Below are 16,437 nucleotides of genomic sequence, written 5' to 3' on the forward strand. Positions count from 1 at the left end.
CTACTTGGGGTACCTCTAGTCCTACCTGTAGTTTCTTCACTTACCCCAGGCTTCAGTTTGCTTATCTGTAAAATGAGAGGCATGGACCATCCGGTGAGAATCTGATTATTATGCTTTTTTTCTACACAGGGAAGGAAACTGAGGCCAGAGACCTCAGGGGATTCTTGCCTGTCTTAAGTTATTTGCTATTGCATGGAATTCAATAAAAAGCTGGTTTGCCTCGCTCTCTGTCTCTGCCTTATATGATCAGCTACTGAAGTCCTGAAAAAGCCTTCTCATGCAAGATAGTTTACCTGCATGTTGGTTGGATACTTCGTTCTGTGGAGGTGTTATGTATTGATGCTCAGTAAATTCTGTCTGATTGGGAGGGAAGAAGTTTTTCCCCATCAATAGATATAAAGATAATTCAGATACCATGAAAAGGATGTCATCTTGTCTCTACTGGAAATCTATTTTTTTCAAGGAGCAGTCTTTTTCTTTTTTTTTAAATATATATTTTTATTATAGCTTTTTATATACAAAACATATGCATGGGTAATTTTTCAACATTGACCCTTGCAAAACCTTCTGTTTCAACTTTTCCCCTCTCTCCCTCCACCTCCTCCCCTGGATGACAGGTAGTCCCATACATGTTAAATATATTAAAGTATATGTTAAGTACAATATATGTATATATATATATTTATACAGTTATCTTGTTGCAAAAGAAAGATCAGATTTAGAAAGAAGGTAAAAATAACCTGAAAAGAAAAAACAAAAATACAAGCAAACAATAACAGAAAGAGTGGTCCATATATTGTGGAACATACTCATTACCCAGTGGAATCCTGTGGGAATTCTTTCTCTGGGTGTAGCTGGTTCCGCTCATTACAGATCAATTGGAACTGAATTGGATCCTCTCATTGTTGAAGAGAGCCATGTCCATCAGAATCGATCATCATGAGTATTGTTGTTGCCATGTATAATGATCACCTGGCTCGTCTCATTTCACTTAGCATCAGTTCTTGTAAGTCTCAAGGAGCAGTCTTTTTCAAAATGTTTAATTAAGGGGCAGCTAGGTAGGGCAGTGGATAGAGCACCAGCCTTGAAGTTAGGAGGACTTTACCTCTATACTTAACACTTTCTAGCTGTGTGACCTTGGGCAAGTCTTAACCCAATTCCTCAAAAAAAAAAAAAAAAAAAAAAAAAAAAATTTGATTAAGCTAAAATTAAGGTTTCAGCCAAGCTCCTTTTTCTTTCATCATCTTGCCCTCTTTATTCTTCCCTCTACCCCCAGTATCTGGCCTGATTGGAACTCTGAGTCTGTTAGGTATGAAAAAAAGGAGGCATAGGAGGGGGAGTTGCCCTTAGAATCCAAGGCTGTCTCATTGGCAACCTACCATAGAAACTCTCATTACCCTTTTTGTTTCCTGGATGAGCAGGAAAAAAAAATACAGCTCAGCAAAGCCCTATCTGTAGCCTATCAGAAACCTCCTCTGCAGCTTCATTTCCCTCCCCAGGGCTGCTAGAGTTTATCTCCCTGAATTTGGCTAGGATTGATTAAGTCCTTCCTGCCTGAACCTCAGGGAATAAGAAAGCTCAGATTACTAACTGGTCCTACTTTCTATGCCAAGTCCCCAAGATATCCCTGGTTAGAAAAGTATTGGTGAGTGCCTGGGACTTCTTGAAGTAAGTAAGTGTGTGTGTGTGCGTGTGTGTGTGTGTGTGTGTGTGTGTGTGTGTGTGTGTTCCTTTAAGTTCACAGGCCCAAAAGTGGGGGACAGTTCAGAGTACTGAATGGGAGTGAGAAAGGAAGAACATAATATTGACCTGGGAGAATATGTAGACAAAGGGAGGAATAAAGGTGTTTTTTCTCTCCTTCTCCCCCCTTCCCCTCCTTCCCCTTCCTCCTTTCTCTCTCTCTCTCTCTCTCTCTCCCTCTCTCTCTCTCTCTCCTCTCTCTCTCTCTCTCTCTCTCTCTCTCTCTCTCTCTCTCTCTCTCTTTCTCTGCATTAGAGAAGATTTGATTTGGGTATCTGTATTTGGGGTGGAGTTTTGCAGCTGAGAGAAAGGAGGAAATGGGAACTAAAATGGAGTGTCTGACTGGGAAAATGTATTGGGTTGAAATTTATTTCCACACTTATCAAATGAGCAGATTAAGCTAGATTTGTTAGTTAAGCTAGATTTTTGGCCTTGCTAAAAACAAAACAAAACAGAAACAGAAACCCTCACAACAGTTTGATAATGGCATTTCACTAGATTTAGTTTCTTTTGTAACTGCATGTCTTTTATTTATGTGTTATTCTGATGAGGGGTCCACAGGTCTCCCTGACCAAAGGCCAGTGACACTTTGGAACCCCTGAGCTAAAGGATCCTAAAGGTCTCTTTCAACCCTAATATTTTATGACTCTTCATGAGAGAGGCTGAATGTTGTAGTGGAGACAGAGCTAGCCTGGACTGAAGAAGAACTGGTGAAATCCGGTTTCTGGCACATATTGGCTATATGATTTTATGTGTGCTTCAGGCACTAAGTCTAGAAGTTGTCCCATCAGGTGCTAGCTACATCACTGTAGGAAAATTCTGCATTAGGATTTATTTTACAGTTAACAGCAATGAGATGAGAGAATAGGAATAGATCTCTAGAAGCTTGTGTTAACCCCTGTGATCCTGAGGTTCCTGGCAGATGAGGTGTCTCCTCCCTCCCTCTCTCCCCCCCATCCCCAGTCCGCTCCAGTTCCTTACAGGTTATTCCTTTTCCGCAGAAGTAGAAGATATGGAGGGGAGGGAGTGAGGGGAAGCATCGGAGTATCTGCGTCAGGGTTGCCTTCACGAATCTGGACCGGGGGAGGTAGTCTGACTTTGGTTCCAGCCCAGGGAGGAAACCTGTGGCCCGCCTGAGTGACTTTCCCCTCCTTTTCCCCTTCTCATTCTTCCCTAGGATTGTCCGGCAGGCGTGGGATTCCTTCGGATATGGTCCATAGTGCCGTACTGGCCTGGGTCTGGGCCCTGGCTCTGGGAGTGGTCCCAGGGGTCCAAGCTGGCTGTGCCGATCTCGGTCGCTGCTGCCAGGGCCGGGACTTGACTTGCGTCTCCCGGGGCTGGACAGCGGCAGGTCCCTCTCTGGAGCCCCAGCCCTGCTACTGCGACCAGGCATGCAGCGGAGCAGGGGACTGCTGCCCGGATTATGGGAGTGCCTGCCCAGGTGGGAGCCGGATGAGCAAGGGAGGGTGGGCGTGGGCGGTCCACTGGGACTCGGGAATGCCGCGGGTGGAGGGTGAGTGAGCCTTGGGATGGCAATGTCGGAGCAAGGAAGTAGGTCTGAGCGGGGGAGGGAGGAAGGCTCGAACTGCAGAGAGGCTCGGGAGTGGGGAAAAGGGAAAGCAGAAGCCAAAATCGAGATGTTAGGGATTTAAAAGGTCATCTAGTTCAACCCCTCATTAGGTAGATGAGGGAATTGAGGGCGAAGAAGATGAACCTATTTGCCCCAAAATTGTGGATAAGGATGTAAAGGGGTCAGTGGAAGTGGAGAGGGGATCTGGGATAGAGGGGTCCTAATTAGGAATACGGTTCTGAAAGGGTTAAAGATTAGGCCTGGGGAGGGGAGAGTCTCTGAACCTAGTATGTAGTAATGGACTTCAGGCAGGGGAAGGAAAAACCAAAAGGAATTGGGGGATCTGTAAAGGGTATGCTGAGACAGCAGAGCGAGGGGTGGGACTTTGTACTTGGCCATTCGTCTAACTTTTCCTTATTCCTAACCTCTTTCACAGGGCCTTCATGGTGGTGTCTGGAAAACCACCTTTACTGGAAGTTATTGGTCATTGCCAGTATAACTTCCCAAGTGACTAGGAATAATAGAACTCAAACCATCACCACCCTACCATTACCTTATTAAAACCATTAACATCACAACCAACACTATCATCTGTATTAATAATGTGTGTTCATGAAGTATGATTTAAGTGAATGCTTATTCCACTTCTTATAGATGCAGAAATTCTTTAGGGTAAAAAGTTATTTTATTCACCTTCACTTTAAAAAAAATGAGACAGACACAGAAAATTGAGGCATTGAAGTAATGCTTTAATTCTTGGCCATTAGAAATGCTGTTTCTGCTTTTTTCTTTCTTTTCAATATTAGAATTTTCATCTTTACCTTTTTAAGGCTTGACTAGATTTGGAATGGTGATAATTTTTCTTTATCTTTAATACTGATATATTATGCTATAGTGATAAGAATCCTAGATGAGGAGTCAGAATACTAGATTCTGGCTCTGATTCTGCCCCTAACTCTCATGTGATCTTAGGAATCAATATCCTTCTTATTTCTAAGCTTCAGTTTCCCCATCTGTAAAATGAGTGAATTTGACTAGATGATCATTAAGGTCCCATACAACTTTGACATTTTAACCTTGAGAAGAATGAGAAGACCTAAATTCAGTGTTGTTCCAGATTCACTCTATAATGTTGGACAAGTCACTTCCTCTTGGTGAAAATCGGGTTTATCTTCTGTAAAATGAGGGGGTTGAACTAAATGATTTCTAGGATTCCCTGGAGCACTGACATAACATAATTCTAAGGTATTAACATAATAAGGTTACCTTTTCTGCTGACATTTTCATTTTAAAATAGGGCACAAGCAGGAATACATTATTAACTAAAGAATAAAGAAAATTAACAGTACTGTATTAGACTTTAGTCATCAGTGGGGGAAAGTATTTTTTTGGGAGTGAGAAGGAAGCAGAGGGTGGGAGGGAATTTCATTCTATGTTAAATCCCACTAACAGTACCAGATGTATACTGGTATCTCCATCTCTTCTCTGAATATTATGAAATCACCAGGCTGGTCCCTTCTAGACTATACTTGGAAAACCATCTGCCTTAGAACAGCAGGACTCTTTTCTATCTGTATACATCTGGTACCTGCACCTAACTGGCACACATCAGCAATCATCCCACACATACCTGCAAGGGTGGATCCTCAGGGACTCAGGAGCATCATAACTACTTCTGCCTGGCATTCTTATATACATTTTACAGGTAAGAGAACTGAGGCACATTTTCAGGGACAGGCCTTTAGCCTGAGGGGTTCTATAGAGGCCAAAGGTCCCATTCCAGTCCCAGAGAGAAGTCATTCTGTAGTTTCAAATTGTTTCTACTTCTATTTGTTTATTTTTTGTCCTATAGTCTCTTCTAGGACTAATATCTATGTTTATAGATTCCTCATGAGGTTCCTTTCAGCTTTGACATTCTGTACTCTAAAGTCCCTTCCAGCTCTAATATTCTAGTCTAAGGTCCCTTCCAGTGGGAAATGCCTTTGTGTATTGTTATTCACCAGTGGAAAGAAAGGGAGTGCTGTGGGGCCCTAGGAGGGGGAAGATAGATAGAAAGGACCAGTGGTTATATTGTGTAAAGAGCCAGGAAAATGTTCCCACATTCCTGACCTAGAGCCCACAAAACCAGTTGATGTTATCAACACTTCATCATTCTCTAGAGCATAAAGAGCTCAAACCAGGGTGGCAGGAGATGGGTAAGAGGGTGGGTGAGAGGGGGATGATAAAGATGATTCCTTGTGTTCATCAAAGCTTCTGTTCCTTTTGTTTGCCCCAATTTATGTTCTGCTTTATACAGTAGGTGCCAAAGGACTGTGGGACCAAACCCAGCTTTTTTATTATGGGCTGGCACATCTCCATCTGCTTATAAACAAATCCTAGATTCAGCAGAAATTGTTTTAGGGGCTCAAGACCAAGGAACTGAAAATTTTGTGAGTTCCAAAAAATCAAGGAAACTATGATTCAAAATCTCTTATTTACAGTAGTGGGAAATTCTATTCAATTTATAGAATCAGAGTATTAGAAATGGGTGGGAGTTTAGAATATAAAATGTTAGAATTAGAAGAGGTTTCAAAAGTAGAGAATCTGAGAACTAGAAATAATCCAAGAATAAAGAACATTAGAACTAAAAGGGACTTTTTAGTTTGATTTAGAACTTAGAATATAGAATGTTAGAGATAGAAGGGACTTTAGAAATCTAACCTCATCTTGTTTTACAAAGGAAAAAGCTGGAACTCAGAGTGGGGAAAGTCACAGAGAGAAAGTGAAAGAGGTGGGATTAGGTGGTTTGATTATGAATCCAGTACTCTTTCTACCTTATATATCTTTATGAAAAAATTTATCCTTGTTAGGTACTGTGTTAAATGTGAAGTGAGGATGAAAATGACATAAGGATCTACCCTCCCTAATTGTTGCAGGCTCCCACATGTGCCAAGTGTTCTGTGTGGATGGGCAGTCTACAGATTTCTCAGCACCAACCTCTTCCATCTATTCCCAAATTCTATGATTTCTTGTCACTTGTTTCTCTGCCTTTACCCATGGGCAATTCCCTTCTCTTGCTTGATTTAGCTGTTGTTAAATCACTTGAGTTATAGATTGTAGTCATCTAGTTTTATTAGGAAAACTGTAATAATATTAAGGAGTAGCAAGCAGATAGCTTAAAAGACATTTGCCACAGACTGTCTAAAATTTCAGGTACCATCAATTCAAAAAGTAATTTCCTCTCTCACTTCCATGACCTTAGCATTTAAATCTAGGTTTCTAAGTGTTCAAGCTTGCCTTGGTGAGCTACTCAAAGTGGTTCTCAATCTAGAGGAAACAAGGACGGGAGTAGAATTTGCCAAAATCTCTACTCAGAGATGTTGTTTCATAATTAAAATCTTAGGTGATTTTGGAACCACCTTGTTTTTTTTTTTTTGGGGGGGGGTAGTTTCATTGACCAATAGGTTTATCATATCTGCTCAAGATACAAAATAAATTTTTAACATGAAAGGATAAATGTTTCACAAACCTTGAGGGGAATAACAATCTCAAAAGGAGTCTACTTGTGCTTCTAGGAGATGAAGGGAAAGGGAGGAGGAAATGAAAATTGCCAACCATGACCTGAACAGATTTTTAGTGATGTAGGTCCTAGCCTAAACATGACACACGCATAGTTCATTTATACTGACCTATACAGTAATATTCCCTTCCCTTCTTATACACTTTTCTTAGCAACCATTTCTTGGTTTCTACTTACCTGGATTTCCCTACTCTCACAAGTCCAAAAGGTAAGAGGAAGTAGCTTGGGAATCAAGCAGATGCAGTAACCTCCAGGTTTTGTTCAAATGGGTTAGATTTTGGGTCCCATCAATGTCTCCATTGCCTGGAACAGGTCAACAGTTGAATTAATTTCTCTGGTCCATTCCAAGAATAGGAGCTCCCCAACTAAGAGATTTCAGGGCCTTGCTTCCAACCAAGGAGTACCCACCTGCCAATGGGGCAAATTGATAGTGAAAAAAAGAAGTTGGGAAGTCCAATATATTATAAAAGTCCTTTAATAATCACCTAGGTTACTTACATAGAGGCTGTCTGGGATAACCACCTGACAATTTAATGGATCCCCACAGAGACTCTGAAAAAGTCTCGAGGTAATTATAGAAATTATAGAAAGGGAAAAAGAGCTACAGAATGTCATTGCATATATTAGTGTGTTTTGACCAGTGTTTTGATTTACTGTTCAGTACTGGGCCTGGTTTCAGAACCGGGGTGCAAGGCCAATGCAGATAGTTATATGTTCAGATCATGTGCTGGTTAGTTTGAATTAAGTTCCCAGAATTTGCTGGACCCTGTGTCTTTGTAATGGCTTTTACCCCTTTGATATGACTTTTACTCCAATAGGACCCCACAAGAGAGATCATCCTTACTCATCCCAGAGTGGTTTATAAAGGACTCACACTGGTGTAGGACCACACCATTTTTTCTTTTCACCATGACCTTCTCCATCCTTTTTGCTTTCTGCTTTTACAGGTAGGGATGTGGGTCAAAGCTTCACAATTGGTTCCTGGGATATCACTTTTAAAGCCTTCTTCCAACGCCATCTCTGGTTCAGACCGTGTCCTTTGTCTGCCCTGACACATTTCCCCAAACCTTAAGTGATATCCTTTCTTTACATTTCTAGGGATAAATAGGTGGCTCAGTGGTAAGAGTGCTAGGCTTGGAGCCAGAAAGACTCAAAATTTTGGATTAGCTGTATGGTCTTTGGCAAGTCACTTAACCTGTTTTGGTCTTTATTTCCTCATCTATAAAATGGGGATAATGATAGCACTTATTTCAATGGTTTTTTTTTTTTTGAGGATCAAATGAGATGATATATATAAGATGACTTAGAAAAACTTAAAGTGTTACAGAAATGCTAGCTACTAACATTACTACTTTCTTCAGTAAAAATTTGCTGGCCCTGAAAACTTTCAGGGGAGTTATACTCCGATATTTGCAACAAACACATGTAAATTAGCACATAATATTGTTGTTGTTGTTCAGTCATGGAGGACTATTTGTGACCCTATTAAAGGTTTTCTCAACAAAGATACTGGAATGGTTTTAAATTTCCTTCTCCAGCTCATTTTACAGTTGAGGAAACTGAGGCAAACAGGATGAAGTAACCTAACCAGGATCACACATTTAGTAATTGTGTGAGGGCAGATTTGAATGGATGAAAATGAATCTTTCTGATTCCAAGCCCAGTGTTTAATCTAATGTGCCACCTAGCTGCCCATTTTATGTTGAGCAGCTTTAAATTAAGATTGCCCAAGAGGTTCATGACATAAAAAGAAAATGACAACTTTCCTCTAGTTTGATGATCATCAATATTCTATATTCTCAGCTGTACTCTCATGTATGTGATAGCAATCTCTCTGAGTGTCACAAATCACCTTTATCCCATTCTGTGATTATTATAGCTTCAAAATCCTTACAGGACACAAGGCTTCATCTGCATTCATGTTCTTTTTTTCCTGGCTGATAGTACACTTTGAACTCAGAGTTACCTAATGCTTCTGCCCATCTCTGGCAGGCAGCATCCAATTTGGCACTGGTCACATACATATTCTTAGAACTTATTAGCAAAAACCAACTTCAAAGCCAAGAATGCCAAAATGTGTATGGGATAATGAGTCTCCCTCTCAGTAAATTCCTAACTAGAAAATGCAATAAGCTTTTGATGTCTATTTGTTGGAGGATCCTCAGTGCCAACAATCTCTTAATTTAGGTTGGATGTTAGAACAAAACATGGTACTCTTAAGGCACTGAATGGTTAACAAAGGGAGATTTACTTTGCTCTAACATGGCAAGAATATTTAACAAAGAGATAGGGACTCAGTTTGTCTAGACATGGTCTCCTTTTGGGAAAGTTTCTGGTCATCAGGGTATGATATGATGAAGGAAGATATCATGTCTTGTGTGGTCTTCAGAAATACACCATCAGAGCAAAATCCATTCCTTTTGGCTGGGAAGTTTTATGCCCTTAGATAGCTAGGAAGCTGCATCAGGGAAGCTTTATTTTCTTTTGGGAAAGGCTTATCCAAGTTACAGTAGAGAAGAAGGAGGAGTAGTTCTAACTCATATTGTAGGGAAATGCTCTTAGATATTCCTATTGCATTGTTCTTCTGAAATAAGATTGTTCACAAGCCTTCCAGGCTAGCATCAGTGTGTAACACTTGGATGTGAGAAACCAGCACCAGTGCACACTGTGAACTAGTCCCTAAAAACTCATTTATATTTCTTGACATAACTACCTCCAAATTGTATCAAAAGAATGAAATCGTCCCCCTTTTTAATGCTTGTCTATCTAGTTTTTCTCATTTTACACCTACAAGTGAGCTCATTGAAAGACTTAACAATGATGGCAATTTTCTGATGGTAGATAACATCTAGAGCATCTTGAAGATTTTAAGCAAAGTGGACAGCTTGTGCAAAAACATGGAAGCAGTGTTTTGAATTTTAGGGAACCAAATATGTGATTGTGAAGGACTTTAAATGTCAAACTAAGTTGTTTTTTTTTATCCTAAAGGCAATAGGTAGTCCCCAAAGTTTTGGGACAAGAAATTGTCAAGCTTAAACCTGTGCTTTAGGAAGATAATTTTAGCAGCTATATGGGGAATGGATTAGAAAGAGATCGAGATTTGTAGCTGGGATTCCAATGAGGAGACTATTGCAGCTGTATAGGAGGGAAGTATGAGTTCCTGAACTCTATGTGGTGTCCACACTAATGGAGAGAGATGGGTACCAAGAGATATTGTGGAAGTAGAATCAACAAGTGTGGATATGGGGGATGAGGAAGGGAGAAGAGTTGAAAATGATTTTTCAACTGTTAATGTGAGTGATTAGAAGGATGGTTGAGCTGCACATAGAACCTGGAAAGTTTGGAGGAGAGATGAAAAAAAGGCTCTTATCTTTATACAGTGAATACTTTGTCTTTGCACTGGCTAGTTTGTTATCCTTTTAAGCAGATTCCTCACTTCATCTTTCATCCATCTCCCTCTCCCCAGGAAAGTTTTAAGTTTTCTTGCCAAGTTCTTGTCCTCCATAGGGGGTCTAGCAACTAATTTTCAGATATCTTCTTCAACTTTTATCTCTTTGGGAATACTGGAATGTTCTTCTGTATCCATTAATTGGCAAGAGAATGAACATTGTTTCATCCTCCTTTCTGAGCACTCTTGCCAGAATAGCTTTATCATACTATTCAATGGATAACCCTGAAATTAACAGTGCCTGGTGAACTTCCACTGACATTAGAATATACAACTTTCTTTTTTAAATTTAAATTTTAAATTTTTTTCTTTTTTCAATTAACAAGTTTTTTTTTTTCCTCCAACGTTCCTCTCCTCCTAGCCACAGAAAAGAAGATGAAAAAACAAAACCCATGTAACAATTATACATAGTTTTGAAAAAACAAATACCCATTTTGGCCAAGTCCAAAAACTATGAGTCATTCACACAGAAGAGTGCTAGACTTGGAGTTAAGAAGAACTGAGTTCAAACTTGGCCTCATATACTTACTAGCTGTAGATAAGTTACTTAATTTCTATTTGTCATAGTTTTCTCATCTATAAAGTGGTAGAATAATACTACCAATCTCTTAAAGCTGTGAGGATTCAATAAGATGATGTTTGTAAAACACTTAGAACAATTCTTGAAGCTTAGTATACACAAATAGCAATATTGTTTGAAGAATGACTTTGAGTGAATAGGAATTGAGTGAGTGCCTATTATAAATACCCAAAATAACTATAAAGGATATATGAAGAAAAAAATCTATCTGCATCCAGAGAAAGAATTGATAAAGAGGTGTAGAATAACTTTACATACACACACACACACATACACACACACATACACTAATTGGTGTCTAATGGTGAGCATTTCTAGGGAGGAAGAAAAGGAAGAAAAAAAGAAATTTATGTGATAGTTTTATAGTATATTTAAAAGGAATAGCTAGTTATAAATAATAGAGTTGAAGTTTTATGTTCATCATCTTTTCTATTGTATTATGTTATGGACATGCTTCCATAAATTAAAAATTAAATAAAAAATCATTTGTATGGTAGGCACTGTAAATATTAACTATTCTTCTTATCATCATTGTCATTCTGCATTTTTAGCCCATATGTCTTCTTTTTTTTCCCCCTGAGGCAATTGGGATTAAGTGACTTGCCCAGGGTCACACAACTAGGAAGTGTTAAGTGTCTGAAGTCAGATTTGAACTCAGGCTCCCCTGACTTCAGGGCTGGTGCTCTATTCACTATACCATGTAGCTGCCCCTAGTCCATACTTTGTCAGTGGGTGGGCAACATTCTTCACCATTAGGCCTTAGAATCATGATTAATCATTACATTGATCAGAATTCTCAAGGCTTTAAAAAAAATTTTTTTTACAATGTTGATATTATTGTATAAATTGTTCTCCTGATTCTCCTTACTCCACTTTGCATCATTGATTCATACAAGCTTTCCTAGATTTCTCTGAGGCCGTCTTTCTCATTTTTCCTTATAATACAATTGTATTTCATTATATGTATGTACCATAAGTGGTACTGCCCATTTTCCAATTGATGGTCTTCCCATTAGTTGCCATTATTTACCAACATGAAAAGAGTTGTCATAAATATATAAACAAAAATGTGTGATTTTTCTCTTTCCTTTTTTTTTAATCTCTTAGGGAGTATAGACATTGTAGTGGTGTCACAGGGTCATAGGTTATGCCCAGTTCAGTATCTTCTGGGACATATTTTCAACCATTTTTCCAATTTTCTGTCTCAATTTAAAATTCCACTGCCTTATACACACACACACACACACACACATATATATATATTTGCCTGGAACAGTGATTTCATGAGTGTCAGAAATACCCAGTGTAGAAATTAGTTTCCTTTATTTCCCTATTGATATAGACCAGTCACTTGGAAGTAACTTAAAATCTTAGTTGCTCAGAGCATCGAGGAGTTAAGCATCTTCCTCTTGATTATACAGGCTACTCAGTGTTAGAAAGAGGTTTGTGCTCAGGTCTTCCTGCCAAGAATGCTTTCTTTCTCCTGTGCCATGCTACCTTTAAATAATAACTGTCCTTTATGTAACATTTTAAGGGAAAAACTGCTTTACAAATATACATTTGAGAATATTTGATCCTTCCAACAACCCTTTGACTTAGGTGTTGTTATCCCCATTTTATAGAAGATTTCTGAAGATAAGAGGTAAAGTGATTTGTCAAGGCTTTTACAGCTAGTAAATATCTGAGGTGGGTTTCAATCCGTGTCTTCCTGATTTTAGGTCCAGCACATTATGCCATACTTTTTGGAGACAGCATACATCTTGGTTCTTACTATATCACAATATTAAAGTTATAGTGAAATAATTGTTGGACCATTCAGGAAGAGTCTCAATTGGAAACAATAATTTTAAAGGATAAAACTTTAAGCTGCCAGTTATACCCTAGACAAATGACCAAAAAAAAAAAAAAAAAAAAAATTAGGGGACCATCAATCAACACTCATTCAAACTTATTCGCTTACAAATAAAAAATCCACACAATTCAAAAAAGGAAGGAAAAAATCCACCAAATTACCTGCACACAAAACAACCCAATGTAATAGGCTTTCCCTTCTGAAATCTCTTTCTGTGTGAAACAGACTAGTCTTCCCAATACTGCTTTCTTTCTAGTATTCCTAAAATCAAGGATTATTTCTCACCTGTGATATTTCCCCTATCTATTGGCAAGTTTTTTCTCCTAGGATGATCCAAATGTTGATCCAAAACAATTTAACTAGAAAGAGCTGTGATTTTTAAAAAAGATTTTTTTTCTTTTGTAGCAGGTAATTTAAATTGTAACAGGTATCAATAATGATCATAATGATAGCTAGCATTTATATGATACTTTAAGGTCTTACAAAGTGCTTTATATACATCATCACATTTGATTCTTACAACCCTAAGAGGTAAGTGCTACTATTATGTCTATTTTATAGATGGTGAAACTGAGACTGAAATGTTGCATGACAATGTCCTTTCCTTTCCCTCTTATCCCCACTCCGTCACTTGAATGACTGAGATGCTGAGAGTGCAGGGTTTTTTAGTCAAGTCTCACTGTCAGAATAGCTCTAAATCTAAGCAGAAAAGATTTGCTCAGTGGGAGTAAATCTTATCATAAACATTGCCCCCAAACACCGAAGTTGCCACCTCCTTCAGCTTCCTTTTATCTTGAGGCACAAATTTCTCTGGGCTACACTCAACCAATTAGAGCAGAAGGTTAAATGTAAAGCTTTGGGGAAGATAAAGTTGTAGAGGTCAAATCACTGATGGTGAGATCTGGGAGGGCCTTAGGTCGGAGAATGTCAAGACTGGAAGAGACCTTTAAAACAAGAAATGGCAGAGCTGCCAGGGGTCTTTGCAATCATGTAGTCCATCCAACTCACTTATTTTTCAGATGAGCAAACTGAAGCCCAGAGACCAGAGCAAAGTTTCATAGTTACAGTTTGTACATAAGTGAAAGTTACATAGTGACAGAGGTGGGACTAAGCTCTTCTGGGCTCCAACTAACTGAAATGTCATAATGTTATCTGGGTAACCTGGGCAGGCTGGCTCACTTTAACTTAAGGTGTTCAGGAGCTATTGCTGCTAAGTTTAAGTAAGTTATTTTCTACTAGGGAAATAATGTAGTAATAGATACTCTATATAAAGGTTAAAGGTTATGTACAGTTTTACATAAATTATATATACACTATTTTTTCTGAAATACTGCCACCTACTGTTATATATATATATGTGTATATATATATATATATATATATATATATATATATATATACACATATATTTTTTGCTATGATGTGGTCTACTCCCTAAGTTCTTTGTATGTGAGGCAATTTTTATAGAGTTAATAGTTTCATTTTCCCCTTTACAGGTATGTAGATAAATTTGTGGTGAATTTCCATTTTGAAATCAACTTTCTTCCCCTCAGTAATAATAGCCTCTTGCCATAAAAGGAACGGATTATATTAGAATAGAATCTGTTATACTAGAATAGATTCTGTTAGGGAATGACTTCTTATTAATATTAGACATTATGAATAATCCTCCCCTTCTGCCTCACCTGGGTTTTCATGACATTACTTGGTTGTGGTTTTTATCTTATCTAACAGATTTTATTTCTCAGTCTATTTTGTGTATTAATCATCTGTGTCCTTTTTCATATCCACGGGTATGCTCCAGGATTCTATCCTGAATTATTTTCTTTTTCTTTTTTTCTTTTTTTACTCTTTCTCAATGGTGTCCTTAACTAACATGAATTTAACTCTCTATGTGGGTGATGCTCACATTTCCATAGCTAGTTCATACCTCTCCCTGAGCTCCATTTCTGGCTTTCTAACTATCTGCAGGACATTTTCATCTGGATGTTCCATAGACATAAACAAATCCAAAACAGAACTAATTCAATTATTTTCTAAACCCAGCCATTGCCATTTTCCTGTTTTTGTTCAAAGACACTACCATTCTTCCACTTACCCAGATGTGAAATTTATGAGCCATCCTCAACTCTCTATTCTCACTCACCCTTCCACAGTCAATCCATTTTGAAGTCTTGCTTCCACTTCCTTAGCATCTCTCAAATATGTTTTTCTTCCTGTTTGCTTCCTCTTCCCCTCTCCCCTCTCTTCTCTCCCTTTCTTTCTTTCTTTCTTTTTTTCTTTCTTTCTTTCTTTCTTTCTTTCTTTCTTTCTTTCTTTCTTTCTTTCTTTCTTTCCTTCTTCCTTCCTTCCTTCCTTCCTTCCTTCCTTCCTTCCTTCCTACCTTCCTTCTTTCTCTTTCTTCCTTCCTTCCTTTCTTTCTTTCTTTCTTTCTTTCTTTCTTTCTTTCTTTCTTTCTTTCTTTCTTTCTTTCTTTCTTTCTTTCTTTTCTTTCTTTCTTTCTTTCTTCCCTCCCTCCCTCCCTCCCTCCTTCCTTCCTTCCTTCCTTCCTCCTTTTTCTCTTTCTTTCTTTCTCTCTTTTCTCTCTCTCCCTCCCCCCTCCCTCTCTCTCTCTCTCCCTCCCTCCCCCCTTCTCTCTCTTCCTCTTTCTTTTCCTTCCTTCCTTCCTCCCTCTCTCTTTTTTTTCACAGCCACAACCCTAGTCCAGGTGCTCATTGCCTCTTACCTAGGCTAGTAATAATTCCTAATTAGTTTCCCTGGTTCTCTTCTCTTCACTCCATTCTCCATATAGCTGTCAAATCAATATTTTTAAAACACAGTTTTGATTATGTCACTCTCCTACTCAAAAATTTCAGTGGTTTCTTTTTGCCTATGGGATAAAATGCAAACTTTTGTTTGTCAAATAAAACCCATCACATTCTGGCTTCAGTCTATTTTTCCAGGCAGATTAAATATTATTCTGCTTCACATTTTTTCCCCACAAGCAAATTGGCCTACTTCCTGTTCTCTGTATGTACCATTTATCTTCTGATTCCTTTTCTTTTCATGCCTAGAAAGCTTTCTCCTCACCTCAGTCTCTTGGGATCTTTGGCTACCATTCAAGGATAGATTTCAATGTCACCTCATTCAAAAGGTCCTTCCTGATTCCCATAGATATCTATGGACAAGACAGAGGATCAAAAGTCCATAGATTTCCTGTGGGAAGGGATCTTAAAGATCACCTAGTACAGTCTCTTCATTTTATTGAGGTTCAAAGAAACTTGACTAAGTTCACTCAGTCACTACACTTTCATTGAAAGAACCAAACCAAAATTCTAGCTCAGGTTCTGTGACTCCATATGCAGTGTTCCTTCTAAAGTACTACACAATTCCTACTCTGCTGAAGTCTCAGTTTCCTTTTTTTTTTTTTTTTTTTTTTTTTTAAATAAAGGACTTGGAATGGGTGATCTTCAAGATACTTGTGTGCCTATATGTGAATTTAAACTTGTTTCAGAATGATTGAACCTGAGACCTGTGTCTATATGTGAACTTAAACTTGTTTCAGAATGATTGACTTTCAGAGAAGCAGCACGGTGTAGTGGAAAGAACATTGCTTCTGTACCAAGGAAATCTGATTTTGTTTCCTGCCTCCACTACCCAATAGCTTTGTTACCTTGAATGAATCATTTCTGAGATTCAGATTTTTCCT

The 16,437-nt window shown here is 38.5% G+C and overlaps 1 protein-coding gene across 3 annotated transcripts in view; it reads left to right on the forward strand.

Moving 5' to 3' along the window:
- The first annotated feature begins 1,457 nt into the window (after positions 1–1,457).
- LOC111718587 (somatomedin-B and thrombospondin type-1 domain-containing protein-like) overlaps positions 1,458–16,437 on the forward strand; it is a 28,548-nt gene continuing 13,568 nt past the window's right edge. The window contains exons 1-2 of one of the 3 annotated variants that reach the window (XM_031951608.1): positions 1,458–1,668; positions 2,918–3,181. In XM_031951608.1, coding sequence (XP_031807468.1) covers positions 2,950–3,181 — 232 coding nt within the window. In that variant the 5' untranslated portion in view covers positions 1,458–1,668; positions 2,918–2,949. The remainder of the gene's footprint in view (positions 1,669–2,917; positions 3,182–16,437) is intronic. The other 2 variants (XM_031951607.1, XM_023494521.2) reach the window with 2 other exon arrangements.

Source organism: Sarcophilus harrisii, chromosome 2 (genome assembly GCF_902635505.1).
Source record: "Sarcophilus harrisii chromosome 2, mSarHar1.11, whole genome shotgun sequence".
Lineage (NCBI taxonomy): Eukaryota > Metazoa > Chordata > Mammalia > Dasyuromorphia > Dasyuridae > Sarcophilus > Sarcophilus harrisii.